General features: G+C 39.2%; 2 protein-coding genes across 4 annotated transcripts; one reads left to right on the top strand and one right to left on the bottom strand.

Moving 5' to 3' along the window:
* The first annotated feature begins 1,322 nt into the window (after positions 1–1,322).
* Positions 1,323–9,727, top strand: rbm22 (RNA binding motif protein 22). Its single transcript, XM_041797936.1, has 11 exons — positions 1,323–1,428; positions 4,758–4,811; positions 4,909–4,938; positions 5,065–5,197; positions 5,299–5,399; positions 5,828–6,000; positions 7,208–7,408; positions 7,537–7,701; positions 8,481–8,569; positions 8,702–8,830; positions 9,023–9,727. Exons 1-11 carry the CDS (start codon positions 1,375–1,377, stop codon positions 9,175–9,177), a joined length of 1,284 nt encoding a protein of 427 aa, XP_041653870.1. The 5' UTR covers positions 1,323–1,374; the 3' UTR covers positions 9,178–9,727.
* A 146-nt stretch (positions 9,728–9,873) lies between these two features.
* On the bottom strand, positions 9,874–18,775 carry LOC121516584 (myozenin-2-like). 3 transcript variants are annotated; one of them, XM_041797937.1, is made up of 6 exons: positions 18,654–18,775; positions 17,229–17,317; positions 16,005–16,168; positions 12,162–12,315; positions 11,421–11,604; positions 9,874–10,230 (listed from the first exon to the last, which is right to left on the bottom strand). In XM_041797937.1, exons 2-6 carry the CDS (start codon positions 17,308–17,310, stop codon positions 10,047–10,049), a joined length of 768 nt encoding a protein of 255 aa, XP_041653871.1. In that variant the 5' UTR covers positions 17,311–17,317; positions 18,654–18,775; the 3' UTR covers positions 9,874–10,046. The 3 variants fall into 3 exon arrangements, with proteins under 3 accessions (XP_041653871.1, XP_041653873.1, XP_041653872.1); XM_041797939.1 differs by having other exon boundaries at positions 12,234–12,315; XM_041797938.1 differs by having other exon boundaries at positions 12,162–12,285.
* Positions 18,776–20,351: the final 1,576 nt, after the last annotated feature.

Here is a 20,351-nt window from a genome sequence, read left to right as displayed (position 1 = left end):
TGTAAATAAGGAAAGGGATAAGATAAGTGATGCACAATTAATCTAATCACAATGTTAGGCTGTGCAATTATATCAGGGGTCATCAACTACATTTGTACAAGGACCAGCTTTTTCCTAAACAGGTACTTCTGAGCCAAACTTTGATATAACTTAAGAAAACTTAAAAATTGTCTAAGTAACATATTTTTGTTAAAGTATCTTTATTTTCTTTCAAATGTACATAATTTTTAGGCTCTAGCAGTGGAATCATCCCCTTATCACAGGCAGCCACGAGGGGGCGATTGAGATATTTTAGCTCAACATTTCTGTGGCTGTCATGTTGTCCATCATTGGGTTTGATGCTAATACACTATGTAGTGATAAGTGAAAAACACATGTAAGAAAATTGCCCTAAATGCCTAAAGCCTAAAGTTGACATGGAAAACTGCAGTTTTAATTAAGAATGGACAGATAAATTGTGTGTTTAACATGCATTGTATTTGCAAGTAACAGTTGACAGGGGGCTTTCTGAAAGAAAAAAAAGGATTAAATATAAGGTCATTCCTGATAAAATTGTTTATTTTATTTCTATTTTTGGCCCCTGGGCCACCAGTTGATGATTACTGAATTATGTAGTCACAGAAAAGCTGTAATTTTAAGCAGTACTTGAAAGGTTTACAAAAATGCCTGCAGAAGGGCCTTTAAGTTTACAATAGTGCCAGTTTTGCACTTTGTAGAAATACCTTAATTTTGATTTATTTTGAAAGCAGTATAGTGTAAAATCTTCAGGTTTCATATTTTCTTAATGCTTCTTAATATTTGTATGTTTTAATCTGAAAAATATACACTTTAAAACTATCATTATTCTCAGCATTTTCCTTGATAACCAAACAAGTACACTCATGATACCATTCATATATTATATTGTAATCCCAGTTGTAATATTGTCCAGTATAACTGGAATCACACAACCAAATTGTGCAGCACCAGGCCTATACTGGGTTGTAAATATGGGTACTAAAACACAAAGTTACTGCACCAGGTAATTGTCATGGGGTTCAGATTGTTTCATGTTTGTTTTAAAGATATGTAGTAAAATGAATGAAAAATAAAACTAATTGTGAAGAAAAAAACACTAAATCAAACGTATTACTGTTGATAAAACAGACTGGTATACATTGCCAAGAAAGCTGCGGTAAATCAATAACATTTCATTGTGTTTTTATTTTAATTGTTTGCTTTTTAATTAACTTCGTTGTAGGATAAAATACCTGATTGTTTCTTGAAATAGGGCGACACCCTTAGGCGAGACGTGGCTCTTTCGCGCGGGGCATTGTGGGCGGACAACTCTTGTGGTCGTTGGTTGTTTGGCCCGTTTGGCTCACACTCTGCAAAATGGCGACGTCCCTAGGATCCAACACTTACAACCGACAGAACTGGGAAGACGCGGTACGTTGAATTGGCATTGTTAATTACATGACGGGGTGCTTAGCTTAACACGGGTGTTTTCAGCAATAATTTTAAAATCGACATGAACAAAAAGCTCGTTTCTCAACTTTATCCTGCCTTATTATTTTCTTGGGAGCTCGTTAGCCTTCCGCCGGCTCACAGCTAACCAGTGGGAGCATGGCTGCTAATATGTTTCTGCATGTCAACCTTAGCCACGGTGTTTATGTAAGTTATGGAAATGAAACACACACTTACAAACGAAGACGTAGTAAGCGACTGAAGATATGTTTGGTAGGTAGACTTTTACCACAAAGCTACTGCTTTGCAATTAAATTAACAGCGTGATTTTTAATACAGTTAGCAAAGCAGGCTAATCGAGCTAGTGCTAGCAGGCTAACATTTATAAACTTAAGAAGTATTAAATAATGGTCTTAAGCAAACAGTTTCCAGTGATAACTCGGTGAGGCGAAACGAAGCCAATACACCCCTCATAACGTTGTCTGCTTAGATATAAGCGTTAACGTATCTATTAGTATTACTACTGTTAAATTGTCTTTAGCTTAGCATGCGTCTAAACATAAGGACCACTACCCCTAGCATGACACAATCTTTTGATAATAACTGTGCTATTCTGACTCATTTCAAAACGGTTCCAGTCTGCGTGTCAGTAGTCATCTTTTAGAGAATGCAATCTTAAAGTTAGCATTAATAGATGATTATTAATTGGATTTAGTCCCTCATCTCTGCTTAATCTTAACTCTGTAATTCATCATTTGTCCATGATTAACTTTATTTCTGAACCTCTGAAAATGTCCTAGACCCAACTAAATAAGGCAACAAACTGGTTGCCTCTCCTTAGTCATGACACAACAGGGCTTTTTGCCAATGTTGGTATTATTGTGACACCAGAATACAAACATTGAAACCTTAGACGGGTTAGTTGACGTTGTAGTCACAAGAGATACTTATATTTAGGTGTCTGGCTGATGCTGTGAGTGGTCATTTTCAGATGCTAGCACTTGGATTGCAACAGCATCCTCCAACAGATGGCAAAGTAAAAGTGAGCTAGTGCTATCTCACTCTTTGTATATTCACACGTTTCACTTTGCCAAAGAGCCCACTAGAGGCTTAAATAGAGGATGTAAGGTAAGTGTACCCATTAAGCCCACCAAAATCTAAGTTCACGTATTTTTCATAGATACAACGATGGTTTATAAACATGATCATTTGTTAAAATGAAGAATTAATCTCTCATTTGAAAGTAAATTTATTTACTTATGCATATTTTAAAGAACAAATGAAAGAAATTTTATGAATAAAGTCAGAAGTCTGGCATGGGCTTACTTGGTACCTAAGTACCATTTAAGCCCACGTGTGTTCCAAATAAGCCCACAACCACATTTATTGACAGAAATATACAAATCTATTATATTTTTTCAGGTAGTAAACACATATTCATTCAGTAACATGTTATACATGTTAAACAAAATTGATTTTTTGAACTTGGATTTAATGTTTGGCTTGTAACAATGATGATTTTAGGACAGTTGCTGTAATTCTTCCATTTTGTTGGCATTTTTCTCACTGTAAACAAGTTATTATGCAAAATTAACTGACATAGCAATTCTTCTGGGCAGTGTGTGATCTGTGATGTACTCGTGTTAATGAAGTTAGTATAACAACATCCAGCACAGGATTACAGTGAAAAGCTATCAAAAATGTCAGTATTTCCTATTGAAACACATAACACAAGTGGGCTTAAGTGGAACACACTGGGCTTAAATGGTTCTACAGTGACTTCCAGGGAAATAAAGATTATATTTTCTCACCAAAATGAAACAAATGCATAAAGAAATACCTGCAGTCTCATCATAGTTATCCCTCTTTTGCCAAACTTTCTGAATTATCAAGGAGTTCTTGTTCAAAGTTAGCTTACACTAGCTGTTTTTTGGGTCACTGTACTATTTAAGCCCACCTTTTGAAAAATGACATTTTTTGAAAATATTTCACCCACCCAAACCATTTTTTGTGTCTTAATTTGAAGATTTATGTAAAATGAATCAGAAAACACTTAGTTTGTGTACTTATCATGTTTAATCCTTAAGCAGTGTATCTATCAGTAGGGCTACATCTACTGACTAGCGATTCGCTCGCTACGCTAGCTAGCATGACTCATCTTTTCACATGAAACTAAATAGTAAGAAATGACAAAAAACGACTTATTTATACACAAAAAAACAAATCAATAATCTCTGAAATCACATAATATGAATGTATTTACCAAGTCAGTGGCTGAAAATAGTTGAAAAGAGGTTTTTTCTGAGGGATCCCAAAACTCCAAAGTTTTGAGGCGACTTTATCTGAGCCTCCTTGAGACTGCACGAATGCAGGCGAGCCTTTTTCGGTAATGACAAATGTGATTGGTGTCAAACAAAAACTGGCATTTAATTAAGAAATTGTGTGATTGGAAAAAATAATGTATAACGTTAAACAGGCCCCTCTTTTTTTTTTTCTTTTAAATTGACTTCAAAGTTGCAAGTGGGTTTCAATGGTGCCTGGGCTTAATGGGTACACTTACCTTAGTTGCTGCTTTTAATAACCTACGTCTATAGGTCAAAGGAGGACTTAGGCTGGCCACGGATGTGACGATTTTCAAGTCTTAAACAACTTTAAGAACAAAGGGGGACCACAGACATAAGGGCATTTCGGATTTCTCAGACTGTCAGACCACTGGAGAACACACGCCTGCCGACCTGCCAGCGACCCTATGGTGAAGAGTCCCCACACAAAAGATTTCACAGAACCTCCATGATCAAACATTACTTCAAAATAAAAATAAGCATGGATTACTATCAATTTCCTCTGATGACTGTCCCTTCTGGCTGTCCTGACAATCGTTACAGTTGGAGGAAAAAAATCATAAAACAAAAAGAGTATGGATGACATTCTGAGTGGTATTAAGGTACAGTTATGTTTATGTTTGTGAGCGGTGGAAGGACCTAACATCCAGTCGGCTTGCTCTCATTTGTTGTGAGTATTCCGTCAGAGGAATTAGGACCCATTGTAAATATCACACAGGTTTGATATTTACTATTCGAGGTCTGGGAGGTTACAACTGGATTTGGAGCAGTAAAATAATCGAGTTGACAATACACTCTTGGGGATTAATCAGACAAATAATTGTTTGCGACAAACCTCCACTTGGGATATGCTTCAACAATTGTAAGGGGAGGGGGATCTGGCCCTTAAATCAGGCTTAAAATCCATTAGTGTGTGGATAACCTTAGTGCTTATTTTTCTACATGATGAACTTTTCCTTTGTCTTACAGGATTTCCCAATTCTGTGTCAGACATGTTTGGGAGAAAACCCCTACATCCGTATGGTAAGAAAGCACAACCATGCATTTGAGAGGATTTTGTAATTATTGTGTTGACACTTATGAAGCAAGGATTCAAATGTGATACTCATTTTTCTTACAGACCAAGGAAAAGTATGGTAAAGAATGCAAGGTATGTTTAGAATTACTACACTAGTTCTGGTTTTATTCTGATACATAGTTAAGCTTTAACATGTCAAACAATCATGCATAAAATCATTGTATTCATCCATATTGTGATCCATTCTTTGCCCATCAGATCTGTGCCCGACCATTTACCGTGTTCAGATGGTGTCCAGGGACACGAATGCGTTTCAAGAAGACGGAGGTCTGTCAGACATGCAGTAAAATGAAGAATGTTTGTCAGACATGTCTGCTGGATCTGGAGTATGGTGAGTATTTGCCACTGACTTTTTGCATTTCTATTTGTATTTTGGCTTCACTATGCTGACCTCGATGGCTATATGAGTTTAACTTGAATTGTGTTTTACAGGTTTACCCATCCAGGTCAGGGACACTGGGCTGTCAGTCAAAGATGAGGTTCCTAGGTCAGATGTGAACAAAGAGTACTACACACAGAACATGGAGAGAGAGGTATAATTGCTAACAGTAGTTGTGTAGATATCATGATTCTAATGCAGCGACAATAGTTAAGACTAGTTCACAGGAATGCCATGAGCACTGCTCTTATTAATTTCATGTCCCAAGTTGACAAGCATTGGCTTTAAGAGACATTTTTTCTTTATACTTTGTTTACATTCTATCTCATCCAGTTACGTTATATTTGAAGGCTTAATTCCTGTGTGGCAGCAGGATTTAGGATTTAGACAGAATGTTGTTTCTCTTAATTTCAGTTATTTAAATGCTATTTAACCCTTTTAGTATTCAGGAAGTTATTGTAAGAGAGCCCAAAACGGAGCACCACTAACTTGTTTTTTTGTTTTGTTTTGTTTTGTTTTTTAGATAGAAACAGCATTTTGGTTGTCAGTCTTTCATAACTGTTTGGATCTCTCTCCTCTTAGATAGCCAATTCTGATGGCACACGGCCGGTTGGCCAGCTCGGTAAAGCGCCTAGCTCTAGTGATATGTTGTTGAAACTGGCCCGGACCACTCCATACTACAAGAGAAACCGACCACATATCTGCTCCTTCTGGGTGAAAGGAGAGTGTAAGAGAGGGGAGGAGTGTCCCTACAGGTGAGTGTGACATTTTGTGAAACAGTTTAGAGCCTGATGATTATCATTATTATAATTTTATTTGTACTTTTTAAAAGGAACCCTTCAAGATCACACAAGTTCATCTTGTTGGATGGATATTTGTATCTCTCATATATATACTGAACCAAAAAACTCACTAGATATCTGCACTCTGAGTAATTTGAGTTTATAAACTCACCAGGACGCCACCATGTTTTGGTCTGAGCAAGCGCTGTGACATCACAGTACCGCAGCGCTCCTCTCCATTCCTATGCAGTAACGGTGTAAGGGCTGCAACTCAGAAATGCTGCACATCTCACAAATGGAAAATTTAAAGATTTGAGGTCTCTTCTATTTTTCCCTTACACCACGAGCAGTTATTGGTCAAACTAGAAAGGAACATGATATATACAGAGCCATATTTACCTTGTTGTAGCAAATATTTACTTCCACATCATTAGAATATGTTTGAAATCTGTTTGTTGACGAACCAGATGAAGGCCACAAGCTAAAATGCGTCTGTTTAATAAAGTTGTTCCCCAGACTTCTACTATTTATGAAGCTTTCTGTTTCCACACAGTTCAGGTAAAGATTAACACAGAATGAAAGCACTTCCGGTTCGCGCTTTCTGAAGTAAAAGCCCACTTTAGCATTTCTTTGTATGGAACCCTTCCCTTCGTATGTACATACAGGTTTTATTTCGAAAAGCTCCCGGCACACTTTCACTATACACTGATTCAAGTCACTTGTAGGGAAGTTTATTGAGGTAAAACTTAGGAGGAATGACACGACTTTGACAGCAGGGAGACAAAGCCAATTCGCAGCAAACTCGTGTCTGGTATCAAAGCTGTTATGCAGGCCTCTACCTCCTGCAGCAACAGCTACAGGAGGCAAAAAGAAAACGGTTACAGCATAGGAATGGTGAGGAGTGCTGCGGCACTGTGATGTCACAGTGCTACCGTGGACCAAAACATGGCGACATCTTGGTGAGTTTTATAAACTCAAATGACTCAAAATGCAGATATCTAGTGAGATTTTTAGTCCAATATACATATGAGAGATACAAATATCTATCCAAGAAGATGAACTTGTCTGATCATGCAGGGTTCCTTTTAACAAAGACGATATTGAAATCAGTGTGTTATGATTCAGATTTTACTATTTGTTTGTGTTGTGATTATTTACTTATTGTTGTCCTTTTATACAGGCACGAGAAGCCCACTGATCCAGATGACCCTCTGGCTGACCAGAACATAAAGGATCGATACTATGGCATAAATGACCCAGTAGCTGACAAGCTGCTGAAAAGGGCCTCAACGATGCCCAGACTGGACCCACCAGAGGACAAATCCATCAGCACCCTATACATCGGAGGTTTGGGGGATACAGTCACAGACGCAGATCTTAAGTAAGATGTTTTATCAAGACCACCTTTTACAGTGAATTCATTCTATCAACATAAAAAGATTGTTACAATGTCGGGATTTCACTTTGAGTGTTGAGGGGCCATTCAAACATTCATGCCTTTGATTCCAGGAGTCACTTTTACCAATTTGGTGAGATTCGTACTATTACCATCGTCCAGAGGCAACAGTGTGCCTTCATCCAGTTCGCCACTAGGCAGTCAGCTGAGATGGCTGCTGAAAAGTCCTTCAACAAGCTCATCATCAATGGACGGAGACTCACAGTCAAATGGGGAAGGTAAGACTATCAAGAAGGTAAAAGATTACTCACTGGGGGAGGGAGATCCATCACTTATGTGACTCTTGGATGCAGCCTTAAAAAACTTTGGCAATCTTTTAAGAAATTCTATGCCCTATTCAGCCACACTGAGGAACGCTGTTCAGGAAAAGGTCTGGAGGGTTAATCATAAGTGTTTTTATTAAACCTTCTATCCCCCCAACATCAGAACCCAACCAGTCACAGCAACCTCCACTGCCTTAGGGGATTAGTTATGTACACTACCTGGGTTTAAGTGGGGGAATTTAAGGAAAATAAAAGGCCTGATCATCCAGATTTTTGATCAACAACAAAAGCAGCCATGTCTAGAAAATCTGAAAACATTCTGTTTCAACCAAGAGCTAGAAATCAAGTTTTTCTCTTTTGTGAATGCAAAGGACAAGTTTGTGTGCCTCTCTGTGGTAAATTAAAAGAAGCAATGCAGAGGGCTAACACGCTCAATTCCATGTTAACTTTGCACACAACTGTGGACCGCATGTTACAAACTGAAAAGCATAACGAGCTGAAAATAGCACTTAAAAACAGCAGTGATGGAAAGTAACTATTCCCAATTACTCCTGTTACTTTAATTGAGTCAGAATAAAGAACTTGAAAAATTATAACAGGGTTTCACCATGGCAAAGAATTTAAACAGACGGTGACACATTGATAATTTTTATTTTCACATTTCTGCGCATTTCCTTTTGTACTTAATACAGACAATTATTGCTTTCTAAAAATTCCATGAATCATCTTTCTAGGTCTCAGGCAGCAAGAGGGAAGGAGGGCGTTAAAGATGGAGTCAGTGAGATGGGCACCAGGCTTGATCCCGTACCTGGACTGCCTGGAGGTGAGTTTCCAATTCTCTCGTTCTCATCATTGTCTTCTTTTTTTGTCATATAAAACTGGATGTAATGGAGATTTAATTTGCACTTTTTTATGTCTTGAGGTTTCTTGAATTCTCTCTCTTTTTGTGCTGTAGCTCTTCCTCCGCCACCAGCGATAGACGAAGAAGCTCCTGCAAATTACTTCAACCTGGATGCTAGCACCTCTCCCGCTGTCATGAACATTGCTCTGCCTCCACCTCCAGGCATCAATCCGCCTCCTCCGGGTAAGTATATAATTAGTATAATATATGCTTTCTGAAGTACAGCTAGAATAATTTCATATGTCTATCTAATTAGGTTTTTGAAAAAAATTTTGACACTGATTTATTCCCCCTGTAATTCCGTGTAAATGGTTGTAAACGTGCTGTAAAAATGTAGACATCTTATGCTGTTTTCTCTGTACTTTGTTAAATCAGGTTTTGGCCCTCCAATGTTTCACCCCATGGGCCCCATGGCTCCACCCATGCCACCTCCAATGAGCATGAGACCTCCTGGTCAAATCCACTACCCCTCCCAGGATCCTCAGCGCATGGGTGCTCATGCTGCTCATGGCTCTCGTCATGGGGATTAGCTGCTGGAGTGAAGTTATTCTGTTATATGATGTCATTCTTTTCCTCTCCTTAAACCCTGGTCAGATTTTGTCAGCAGACTTGAAACTTGCGGACAACTTCGGGGAGAAATACACAGCATATACAGGACACAGGATTTGTTACTTTGCCTGTGGTGCTGTGGATGAACTGAACAAGTCCCTGCAAGATAACTTAGTCACCACTTTCAGCTCAAAGAACCAGACCAGCATCTGAACTGTTGGAGGTAAAATAGTAAAAGACTGAGAGAAATTACTACTGTGTTCAGGGCCACATAGTTTTATATTCTCTTGTGACTGGAGCCATTGTATGTAAATAAAAACTTCACCCATAGGTTCAGTTTGTATTTGTCAAAATGTGCAAAATATCGTGGAGTAGAATTCAGCGGAGCATTTTTAAACCTTTTTAATTTGCAACTACATTGAATTTTTTTATGTGACACAGTTGTAATGTTCCACAACATGACTTGGTTAATTGTAAAACTTTGTTTGAATGTTATTCCACTTATTAAATTGACACAACTTTGTCATTGATCATCTCAGAGTGAACGTAGCTCATTTCAAATCTAAGTTGAGGTGAGATGCATTAAATGCGACACAAACCGATAAGAATGCAAAGGTTAGTTACAGCTTGTCAGCCTCTGGCAGCACTTTCACAAACTCCTCTGCGGTAATTATTTGATCCAGCATTGGGAGGTTTCCCAGCTGGTCCTAAGCACTTCTCATTAAAAAACCACTTATATATAAAGCAGTAGTGTTATTTTTCTCCCCAGAAGTGTCCACATAGATCATCTTTGTGATAGGTGTAAAGCAAGCATAGGTCAGTGCTTCAGTTTATGGTGTTGCCCATTTTCTCATAGTTCATTAGATTCTGGGCTGTAATCAATCCCCCATCCTTTAGGTGCTCGGTTAAAGTTTGGCCGTTGGCACATGCGGTTTAGAGCAATGCTGGGCAGGTTCTGGGATTCTATAGCCTCAAAGCTTATTACTGGGATCACCCTCTTGCTGGACATGGCACCTCCAAATGGTACTGCTGACCTGAAAGGAAAAGAAAGAGGACTGGCTAGTGCTGTTCATTCAGTAATAATTTCATTATTATTGTGAAAAGAGCATTCATAACAACCAACTTAAAGTTCTGGTTTCAACCAAATAAATATGACTTTCTTTAAAAAAAATCTTTCTCACCCATTGTGTGTACATTTTACCTTATCCTGGACAAAATGTGTCTCACCATGTTACAGTGATACTAAAGCTAGCAATCAACTACCTTGAGATTAACTGATACCAGTTTGTTGGAAAAACCTGCCTTTTTAGATTTATTTTCGATTCAGGAAAAACAAACCACTAACAGGCATTACTTAAAACATGAGAGGCAAACAGACTGAAACTGAGTTAATCATGTGCAATTTAATTTTTGCTCATTTACCGTCCTCCATAAAAATGCAGGCACATATTTTTCTTTCATTGTGAAGGCCCAATCTTAGCTGAGTAGACTTGATATATTTTCCTGGCAGAACACGATGCGAGGAATCACATGGCACTTCCCATTCAGGGGTAAAACTTTAAGATGACACATGATACCCATCCTGGTAATCTCTCTGATTTTAACCGGTTCTGTCAGCAGGAGAGAACCGCCCGGGATTTAGGATGACTCGTATGTTGTGTGCTGAGCCATTAGTTGAGTTTGGATTGAGTTAAGGCATCTTAATCTCATAGTTATCTTAAGGGTGTAAATTGATCCATCCACTGGGGGGGTTCAGTTCCAGACTGGCTGTCAGAAAGCAGCTGATTGACAGCTTTAATTGTGTAAAGTCTGAGTTTATCTTTCACATGTACTCTATTTCTCCATCTGCCCAGGCCTAACCTTTGTACTGTCTTGCTGCTGTGATGCAATTCCTTGTGTGCTATGAGAAAGATGATTCTCTTCATGCGCAATCTGTCTTGTGGGGGGCATTAAAAGCCTGCAGCCCCCTTCAGCAGATCATCTTTCAAGTGCCAGGCTTCAAAATAGCCATCACGTAGCCACACTCCAAGGAGTTGCAAGCCAGATACTGGATTTATTTTCAAACTGTGGAAATATGGAGTGGAGCCGAGGGAGAGGATGCATGTGATGGATAACACAGTCGGGTTATCTTGGGTCTGTTTAAAGATGGGTGGGTCTTGATTTATGTGCATTAAATGTCTGAATTCCTTATTAACACAGGTGTTTGAGTTAATGACAGACTTACCTGTTGAAGCACCTGTAGCTGACAGGCTGTAGCCGTTGTGGTACCTCTGGCAGTTGGGAGTTTAGGGCGTTCAAGAGCTCTTCGTTACCTCTCAGAGCCTCCGTCCATGGAGAACAGTAGGATTTGGGGATTACTGTTGTGTTGAATTTTTCTTTTGGAATTTCTTTCAGGGGGCCAGAATAACCTGACAGGAACAAAAGTCAGAAAAACCAGCCTGAGAAGCTGTTACTTCAGTTTCAACACATCTTAGCCTTTCATTCAAACTAGGCAAATTGAAGTACCCTTGGGTTTTGGGTCTAATTTTGTGAACCACGACACTGCTAAAAAAAAAAAGCTCCAACCATGCAGAAACAGATCTAATAACTTCTAAGTGTCTTTGATGTCACTCCTGTCAACATTAGAAACTACAGTAATTATATCTCAGTGTAAATCCTCCATAATAAAACAGAGCTTAGCTTCCTGTCAGTCAGACTGCAGCCATGCCTTCTGTCATGACTAATACACAGTGCTCATCTCAGCAGATAAACGCTTCCTGCAGACTGCCAACTCTGCTAGCACTGGTCAGAATCAAACCAATTTATTTGCTCAATTCATTTCCATATGAGACATGAACACTAGCAGATCAAAGTGAGATATGTTCATCATGCATTGTCCAAGCGTTTGGCTTTGCAGAAAGCTAACACTACAATTTTTTGTGTGCAGTCTGCAGCCACCCTTCATTCACTGTATCTCAACATTTACCTGGAGCGAGGACTTCAGGACTGCCCTTCTTTGATACACTCTTCTGAAGGTTCATGACCAGGCTATGCTTACCAGGGATGGATAAAGCCTGATTTTCTTTTCCTCCCTGCGGCTCGAGTATGATCTGTGGGGAAGGAGCGGACTCCGAATAAACCTTGAAAGGGAACGTTAGAGCAAGATGAGATCAAGATCAGGTGTATACTTATTACATACTACTCACTTTGTTTTCAGATAATGTAAAACATCACATATAAAGTATTCACCCCCTTTGGTGTTTTACCCTTTTAATGATTTTATGAATTAGTTACGATCAATATAATTTGGCTTTTTTGGACAAAAAAAAAAGTGCCAAAAAAAAAACCTCTTAAATGTCAAATTTAAAACAGATCTCTACAAAGTAATGTCAAATAAAAATTTGTAATGTAAAATAGGTGACTGCATAAATATTCACCCCCTTAAAGTCAGTATTTAGTAGACACATCTTGGCTACAATCACAGCACTGAGTCTGTGTTGGTAGGTCTCAATCAGGTTTGCACAACTAGACACTTTAATTTTATTCCTTTCTTTGCAAAACTGCTCAAGCTCTGTCAGGTCACACAGGAATTAGGCTTGAACAGCTCTTTCGAAGTCCAGCCACAAATTCTCTATTCAATTGAGTTCTGGGTTTTGACTCTGCCACTCCAGAACATTCATTGTGTCATCTAAACTATTTCTGTGTATCTTCTGGTTATTATCTTGTTGAAAAATAAATATTTTCCCAAGCTGTAGTTCTCTTGCAACTGAGTAAGATTGTCCTTCTGGATTTTCCTTTATTTTGCTGCATTCATTTTACCCTTTACCTTAACAAGCCTTCCAGGGCCGGCTGCGAAGAAGCATCCCCACAGCATGATGCTGCCACCACCATGCTTCACAGTGGGGATAGTTTGATTGTGGTGATATACAGAGTTTGGTGTCTTCCAAACATACAGTGCCATGAAAAAGTTGTTTACCCCTTTCTGATTCCTGATTTTTTTTGCATATTTATCACACTTAAATGTTTCAGATCATCAAACCAATTTTAATATCTCACAAAGACAACCTAAGTAAAAACAAAATGCAGTTTCTAAATGATGATTTGATTTATTAAGGGAAAACAACCCAAACCTATCTGCCCCTATGTGAAAAAGTAAATGCCCCCTGAACCTATTAACTGGTTGTGCCGCCCTTGGCAGCAGTAACTGAAATCAAGTGTTTGCGATAACTGGTGAAGAGTCTTTCGCATTGCTGTGGAGGAATTTTGGCCCACTCTTCTTCGCAGAATTGTTTTAACTCAGCCATATTGGAGGATTTTCGAGCATGAACTGCCCATTTAAGGTCACACCGAAGCATCTCAGTTGGATTTAAGTCCAGACTTTGACTTGGCCACTCCAAAACCTTAATTTTGTTTATTTTTAGTCATTCAGAATCAGAGGTGGTCTTGCTGGTATTTTTTGGGTCATTGTCCTGCTGCATAACCCCAGAGCGCTTGAGCTTGAGGGCACGAACTGATGGCCTGACGTTCCCCTTCAGGATTTTCTGGTAGACAGCAGAATTCATTGTTCCATCAATCCCAGCAAGTGGTCCAGGTCCTGAAGCAACAAAGCAGCCCCAGACCATCACACTGCCACCACCATGTTTGACTGTTGGCATGATGTTCTTTTTATCAAATGCTGTGTTATTTTTATGCCAGATGTAACGGCTGCACACCTTCCAAAAAGTTCAACTTTTGTCTCGTCAGTCCACAGAATATTTCTCCAAATGTCTTGGGGATCATCAAGATGTTTCTTGGCAAATGTGAGATGAGACTTTGTGCTCTTTTTTGTCAGCAGTGGTTTTGGCCTTGATCTTTCCCATGAATGCCATTTTTGCCCAGTGTCTTTCTTATGGTTGAGCCATGAACTCTGACCTTAACTGAGGCCAGTGAGGTCTACAGGTCTTCGAATGTCGTTCTGGGTTCTCTTGTGACCTCCTGGATGAGTCGTCATTGCACTCTTGGAGTCATTTTGGTTGGCTGGCCACTCCTGGAAAGGTTTACCTCTGTCCCAGTTTTCTCCATTTGTGGATAATGGCTCTGACCGTGGTTCCCTGGACCAAAGCCTTGGAAATGGCTTTGTGACCTTTTCCAGACTGATAGATTTCAATCACTTTGTTTCTCAACTGTTCTTAAATTTATTTGGATCTCGGCTGGTGAGTTTCTTTTTGATTGATTGATTGATTAATTCTTTAATGACCACACAGCCAAGCTGGTGGAATTTGTTGTCAGTACAGCTGGTACAGGTTCCAACATTTAAGCACAAACATAGACATACAGCCAGACAAACACATTCAGACAATCACAAAGGCCATGCTTAACCCTCCTCAGTGTTCAGCGTTAAGAATATTAATAGCAATTGGGATGAAACTGTTTTTGAAATCGGTTGTTTTGGAGGCAATTGACCTGTAGCGCCTCCCAGAGGGCAGTAACTGGAATGCATAGTGTGCAGGGTGAGTGGGATCCGAGGTGATCTTGCAGGCTCTGCGCAGTGTCCGTTTGCGGTGGAGTGATTCAAGGGATGGTAGAGGTGAGCCAGTGATTTTGGATGCTCTGTTAATGATGTACTGTAGTTTCTTCCTGGAGAGTGTGTCGAGACTGCTGAACCAGACTGTTATTGATGAGGTGAGGACACTTTTGATGATTGCTGTGTAGAAGCGGAGCAGAAGATGGAACCTTACTCTGAACTTCTTGAGCTGTCGTAGATGGAAAAGTCTTTGCTAGGCTTTTTTGTGGATGTGGTCTGTGTTTATTTTCCATTTGAGGTTATTGCTGATGTGGGTTCCTAGGAATTTGAATGAGTCTGTGATGGAGATTTTGAAATCTTGTAGCCTATTTCACTTTGTCTGACAGCTTCTATTTAAGTGATTTCTTGATTCAACAAATCTGGCGGTAATCAGGCCTGTGTGTGGCCAGTGAAACTGAACTTAGCTTTCCAAGAACTGCGGTTAATCACAGTTAACTCATGATTTCACAAGAGGGGCAATAATTTTTTCACATGGGGCCAGATAGTTTTGGATTTTTTTCTCCCTTAATAAATAAAACCATCATTTAGAAACTGCATTTTGTATTTACTTGGGTTGTCTTGAAGTGTTCTTTTGTCTTGATGATGTAATGGTAGTCAGTAATACTAGTTAACCAGTGACTGGACCTTTCAGACACAGGTGTCTTTTACTACAGTCACCTGAGACACATTCACTGTACTCAGGTGATCCCCATTTCTCTAATAGGAGACTCAAATGGAGACATGAGTAAATAAAAAATCACTTTGTTTTGTAACAACTTAAAAAGTCCTAAGAGGAGCTTTAAATTGGAACTGAGAGCATCTTCAACTAACGATGAGTAAAAAATAGTCTGCCGTTTTGAAGGCAAAAAAGAATCCATTTATTTAATCCATGGTTTGTTGGAAGTCTAACTGCAGTGTTCCTAGACTCTGTCTCAAACTTAAGGTTTAAAAAAAATTCATCCTCTGCTGCTTTAATCTTCATGTTTTTCTTCATTTTCAGTTAGCAGGAGTCCCCCTGTTACATCTTATCGTGGATGATTATTTCTGTCTCATTATAATCATACAGGTGGTCCAATTTGCACATGCCATTACCGAGATAACAATTTAACTACCTGAGACAGCAGACGGGTCAGACAAGAGTCAGCAATCTTTAGCTTTTTAGCACATCACTTTGATCAGTTTGGAAACTCTGTAATAAGCCATAAACTTTCAGGTGTGTACCACAGGTTTTTGTAGGAAATTCACAGGATGAGTCATTGTGTGCTGTGCATCATCTCAGTATCTTACATAGGTTGTGTTGTAGATACCACCAGGCGCATTCTCCACCGTATACTTCTCTGCCCTCTTCTGCCTCTCCTGAAACATGCGAGAGCCTCGATTAGACTGAAGGTTGAGCTCCTCCATCATCACGTCTTTTGGGACACTCATCTTCTTCCCCAAGTTTAGACCTCCTGACAACACCATGGACAAACAGATATGTCTTTATACTATGTGATCATATTTCATATTCCCGTACAATTTCTGGGTAAAATATCACAGTTGACAAATGTATGCTGTGCGGGGCCTCTAATCCTGTATAAACCCATCGTGACATTTAGTTATCAGTGCAAATGCAATGATAATAGCAACCTCCAGACATTTGGAAAGAGAATGAAAGTAACACAGACTAATAAGGACCTTTGGCAAATCTTAATGTCTCTTCTGATCTTCTTGTTTCTGTCGACATGAGACAGCTGAGGGGCTCTGGTATAAAAACAAAAATCCAAACCATGTGCAGCATCACTAAGTTGATATTCGTGCAGCTTCTGCTCGGGGTCTGTTCTCGTGTTAAATCATGGCACAGCAGAGGGTCTGAAATAGCCTGGAGATGATGTCAAGGGGTGCGTAATGTTTGTTGTGGTCTGGGTTGCAAGGGTAACTGGGCATATTAATAGGATCTTTGGATGAAAGAGTCATGTAGGAGCGGATGGCCCCTTTTTCTAAGACATGAAAAGTGTTAGGAGAAGTCTGGGCATGTGCCACCCTCAAGGAGCTGCCTTTGATCGGCCTGTGTAAAATTCAGAGGTGGGAGTCACATTCTGCTGAGTTTAGGGGACTTTGATTTCAAAGTGTAGCTGGCAGACAGCGCTGGAAAACAAACACTGTAACTGGGATGGTCCCTGTTGGAATGTTTGGAGAATTTCAACAACACGCTGGCACTCCTGGGATTTGGGTGTAGCACATGGCATGTGTCCCGAGGCTGTGGGTGAACACACTTTGATGTTGGGCTCAAGTATATCTGACAGCTCCTGCTGTGATTACACAGAATGTCAGTGTGAATTTTGGTGTAAATACACACAAGAGTGTACAAAGTTGTTGATGTAGTGTGTAAACCAGTAAGTAAGCTATTAGTAGATTATGCATTCATTTACATACAGGTATTAGTGTCAACTAACATCTGTGTTATCTTAATGTGTATCAGTTGTGACAGAACAAGATCAAACCAATTCGGTTTCATCCATTCAAACATACCTCCCCTGGCCTCCTTGGATAAAGCTTTAGCCTGCAGCATCCTCTGTTTAATGATGGCGTCTTGGCCTGCGTGCATCATCATATTGCTCCTTTGAAGCAAAAAAGAGTAACTTGTGTAACTTGTGTGTACATCTAGTCAAAACGTATACAAGCAAATCACTTACTGCAGAAAAAAGAGAAAGATCACACATTGATCCGCTCCCAGTGGGTTACTTTAGTTAAAGAGGGCAACTTCCTAACGCCTGAGGAAGATCTTGTAGACCAAAACGTTGCCCTGTTTAAATAAAATTACCCATTGGGAGCTGAACACTGTGCAGCTTTGTCTCCTTTTATCATATTACACACAAATTAGCATAGATTTCTATGTTGATTATTATGAAAGCTGTTTATTTTATTCTAAGAAATTAGCACGTCTTTAACACATAAACCTGTAGGAATCAATTTTTCAGTAAATCTGCAAATTCACTGATAAATCAAGTAAAACAACACTTATAGGAAATTTAATCATTCCTTATAGCTATATGCATTATACATTAATGCTGTGATTCTCAACTGTTGTAGCTTCAGGACCCACCACAATCTCTTTAACTACAAATCAGGACCCAAATGTTCAAACAGCTCATATTTATTGAATTAAAAAAAATGGCTTGTTAAGACAGAAACAGGACAAAACTAACCCTCTTTACTCAAATTTCACATGATAACATGAAATTTTGAGGCACTTTTTTCAAAGATTTTGAGAAATTAGCTTGTTACCATGGTAGAAGAGGCTTTGTTACCCCAAGAAAGGGAGATACATATGTTAATATATTGAGAAAACATCAAAATGTTCCAGTTATGATGTATAACAGAGTAAAAAATATTGTATGAAAGTATGTTTTCTAAGGGCTTTCTCTATACAAGCATTCAAGACCCACTGAAAACAGGTCTGTGACCCACCCTTGGGTCACGACTCACCAGCTGAGAACCACTGCATAAATGCATATAAAAATGGCTTTTCTTTTAGAATTGTCCACAGCAAAGAGTCTCGATTGATATATTTGACAAAAACTCCAATCACAAATCAGCAAAGTATCATTTTGGCCACAGGGGGAGCCAAAGTCAACACAATTAAAAGTTCCTTGTAAGAGCTTTAATGGCAACCCATGTGCTTTGACCGAAATAACACTAGTAGTGGATTTTTCCCTGATTTCTTTGCTAATATCTTAGATGTTTTTTGTTTCACTTTTAACTGTGAAACAATGCCTGAGAATCTAAACATTCAAAGCCAGCATCATAAATATAGAATATCTATCAGATGCTGTTCACCTAAGGACAAGATGGCTTCCACACATAACACTACTTGAATTCAAACAGTCAGCACAGGTAGTGCCTCCTTTCATTGTCTCCAGTAAAGGTTTACACTCGCCTCTCCTCAGTCCTTACCTGTCTGTCTGTCTGTCTTTCTCTGAGTCTGCTGGTCTGGTGAATCCCACACTGTGGCTGGGATGCTTCCACACTCGCCTCTGACACTACTCAGATGAGAAGCAACAGTCCGTATAAAAATCATCCCAGGATGCCTTTGGGCACTGACCTCACTGGGTTATTTTAGCAGAGTGATAAGAGAGTGAGGGTTGGGGGGGGGGGGGGTAAAAAGGATGATTGAGAGGAAGGGGCAAGTATAAAGATTTACATCCTGACCGCAAGAGTCTTTGATAATAAAATATGATCCCTTAAGTGTGTGTGCGTGTGTGTGTGGGATAACAGCTGCTGTCCAGACAGTGACACTGAGCTGACAGAGAGGCCACACAAACCAACCTTTACTCTGCAAATACAGATGCACACACAACATCTTTATTTACTCTCTTCCTTTTCTCTGTTCCTTCACACCTCTGAGGAAGATTGTGTAGATTCCAGTGAATCCTGTGAACAGTCTTACCTTTTGTCTATGTTAAGTTTGTCTTTGACATGCGATAGTTGGGATTTTTAACATTAGAAAGGCCAGAATTCAAAGCCTCCTAGAAATTATTTGAAAAAATGAAATAACACAGAACGGTACATTTTAAGTTATTTTTGTAGACATTTTCAATATCATTTTGCCATCAAGCACAGCAAAACGTAACTATTAAATATAAAACACCTTTATTGGCAAAAGATAATTCATTTAACACTCTCAGAACAAGAACATTAGAATATCTTACTATTATAATTGGAGAGCTGTCAGTCTGTCTGTATGTCTGGATTTGCAAACCTCCCTTTTGCTGCAATTGTCATTCATAACTCCCCTCCAGTACACCCAAGGACCTTGGGTGTACTGATTAGAAACTGGAACCATGACAAAATCATTAATATGTATAGATTTTCTATAAAATTCCAAATTTAATTGCTTTTCTTTGCTTTAGTTTTCTCCCCCTCATGTCCCCGTCCATCAATACGGCTAATGTGCTGACACACAGTGAGAGTATAGCATCACTTCCTGTCTATGTAGTTGCTCTGCTGTTGTGCATCTCTAAACGTTGATCAAGCTAAAGTTAAACTTTGCACTCTTTCTACTTCATACATATAGTTAACTACAAGCATCCTTGCAGTTTAGCTGCTTTTCTCCTAGCCTCCCTTTCACCTTTTACCACAACTTAGCCCACCTTAGCCTTGGCTTCTACACAGAAGTGAAAAAGTTTACAAAATTAAAAAAATATGTTTACATCTAAAATTATAAATTATACCATACCCAAAAGTTGAATAGAAAATTAAAGACAAAAAAATTACATTTTTTGCAGATGAACACAAATGAGCCTGTAAACAATTTAAAGCAGAAATGTCTTTTTGCCTGTACAGAAGAAAACCTGTGCAAAAACTTACAGCTACATAGCACTGTTTAAAATACAAGACATAGGATCTAAGTATGGACCAAACACATGTGTAACAACTTTGTTACCGTTTTTTAGCATAGGTCTGTGTGTATTGATAGTATGGTTGAAAGATGCATAAAGGGTGCAAAGACTGCTGACTAGACATGATCAGATGTGTAACATATGCAAGGGTGTGGGCAGCTTTACATGAGATAACATCATTTAACACAGTTGATCAGAGCAAAAATTGCATATGAGGTGACAGAGCCTTCTCACAATATCTGAGTTACATTGA

The sequence above is a fragment of the Cheilinus undulatus genome, linkage group 10 (assembly GCF_018320785.1).
Source record: "Cheilinus undulatus linkage group 10, ASM1832078v1, whole genome shotgun sequence".
Lineage (NCBI taxonomy): Eukaryota > Metazoa > Chordata > Actinopteri > Labriformes > Labridae > Cheilinus > Cheilinus undulatus.
Note: the sequence above shows the minus strand (reverse complement) of the source record. Positions and strands in the feature narration are given on the sequence as shown.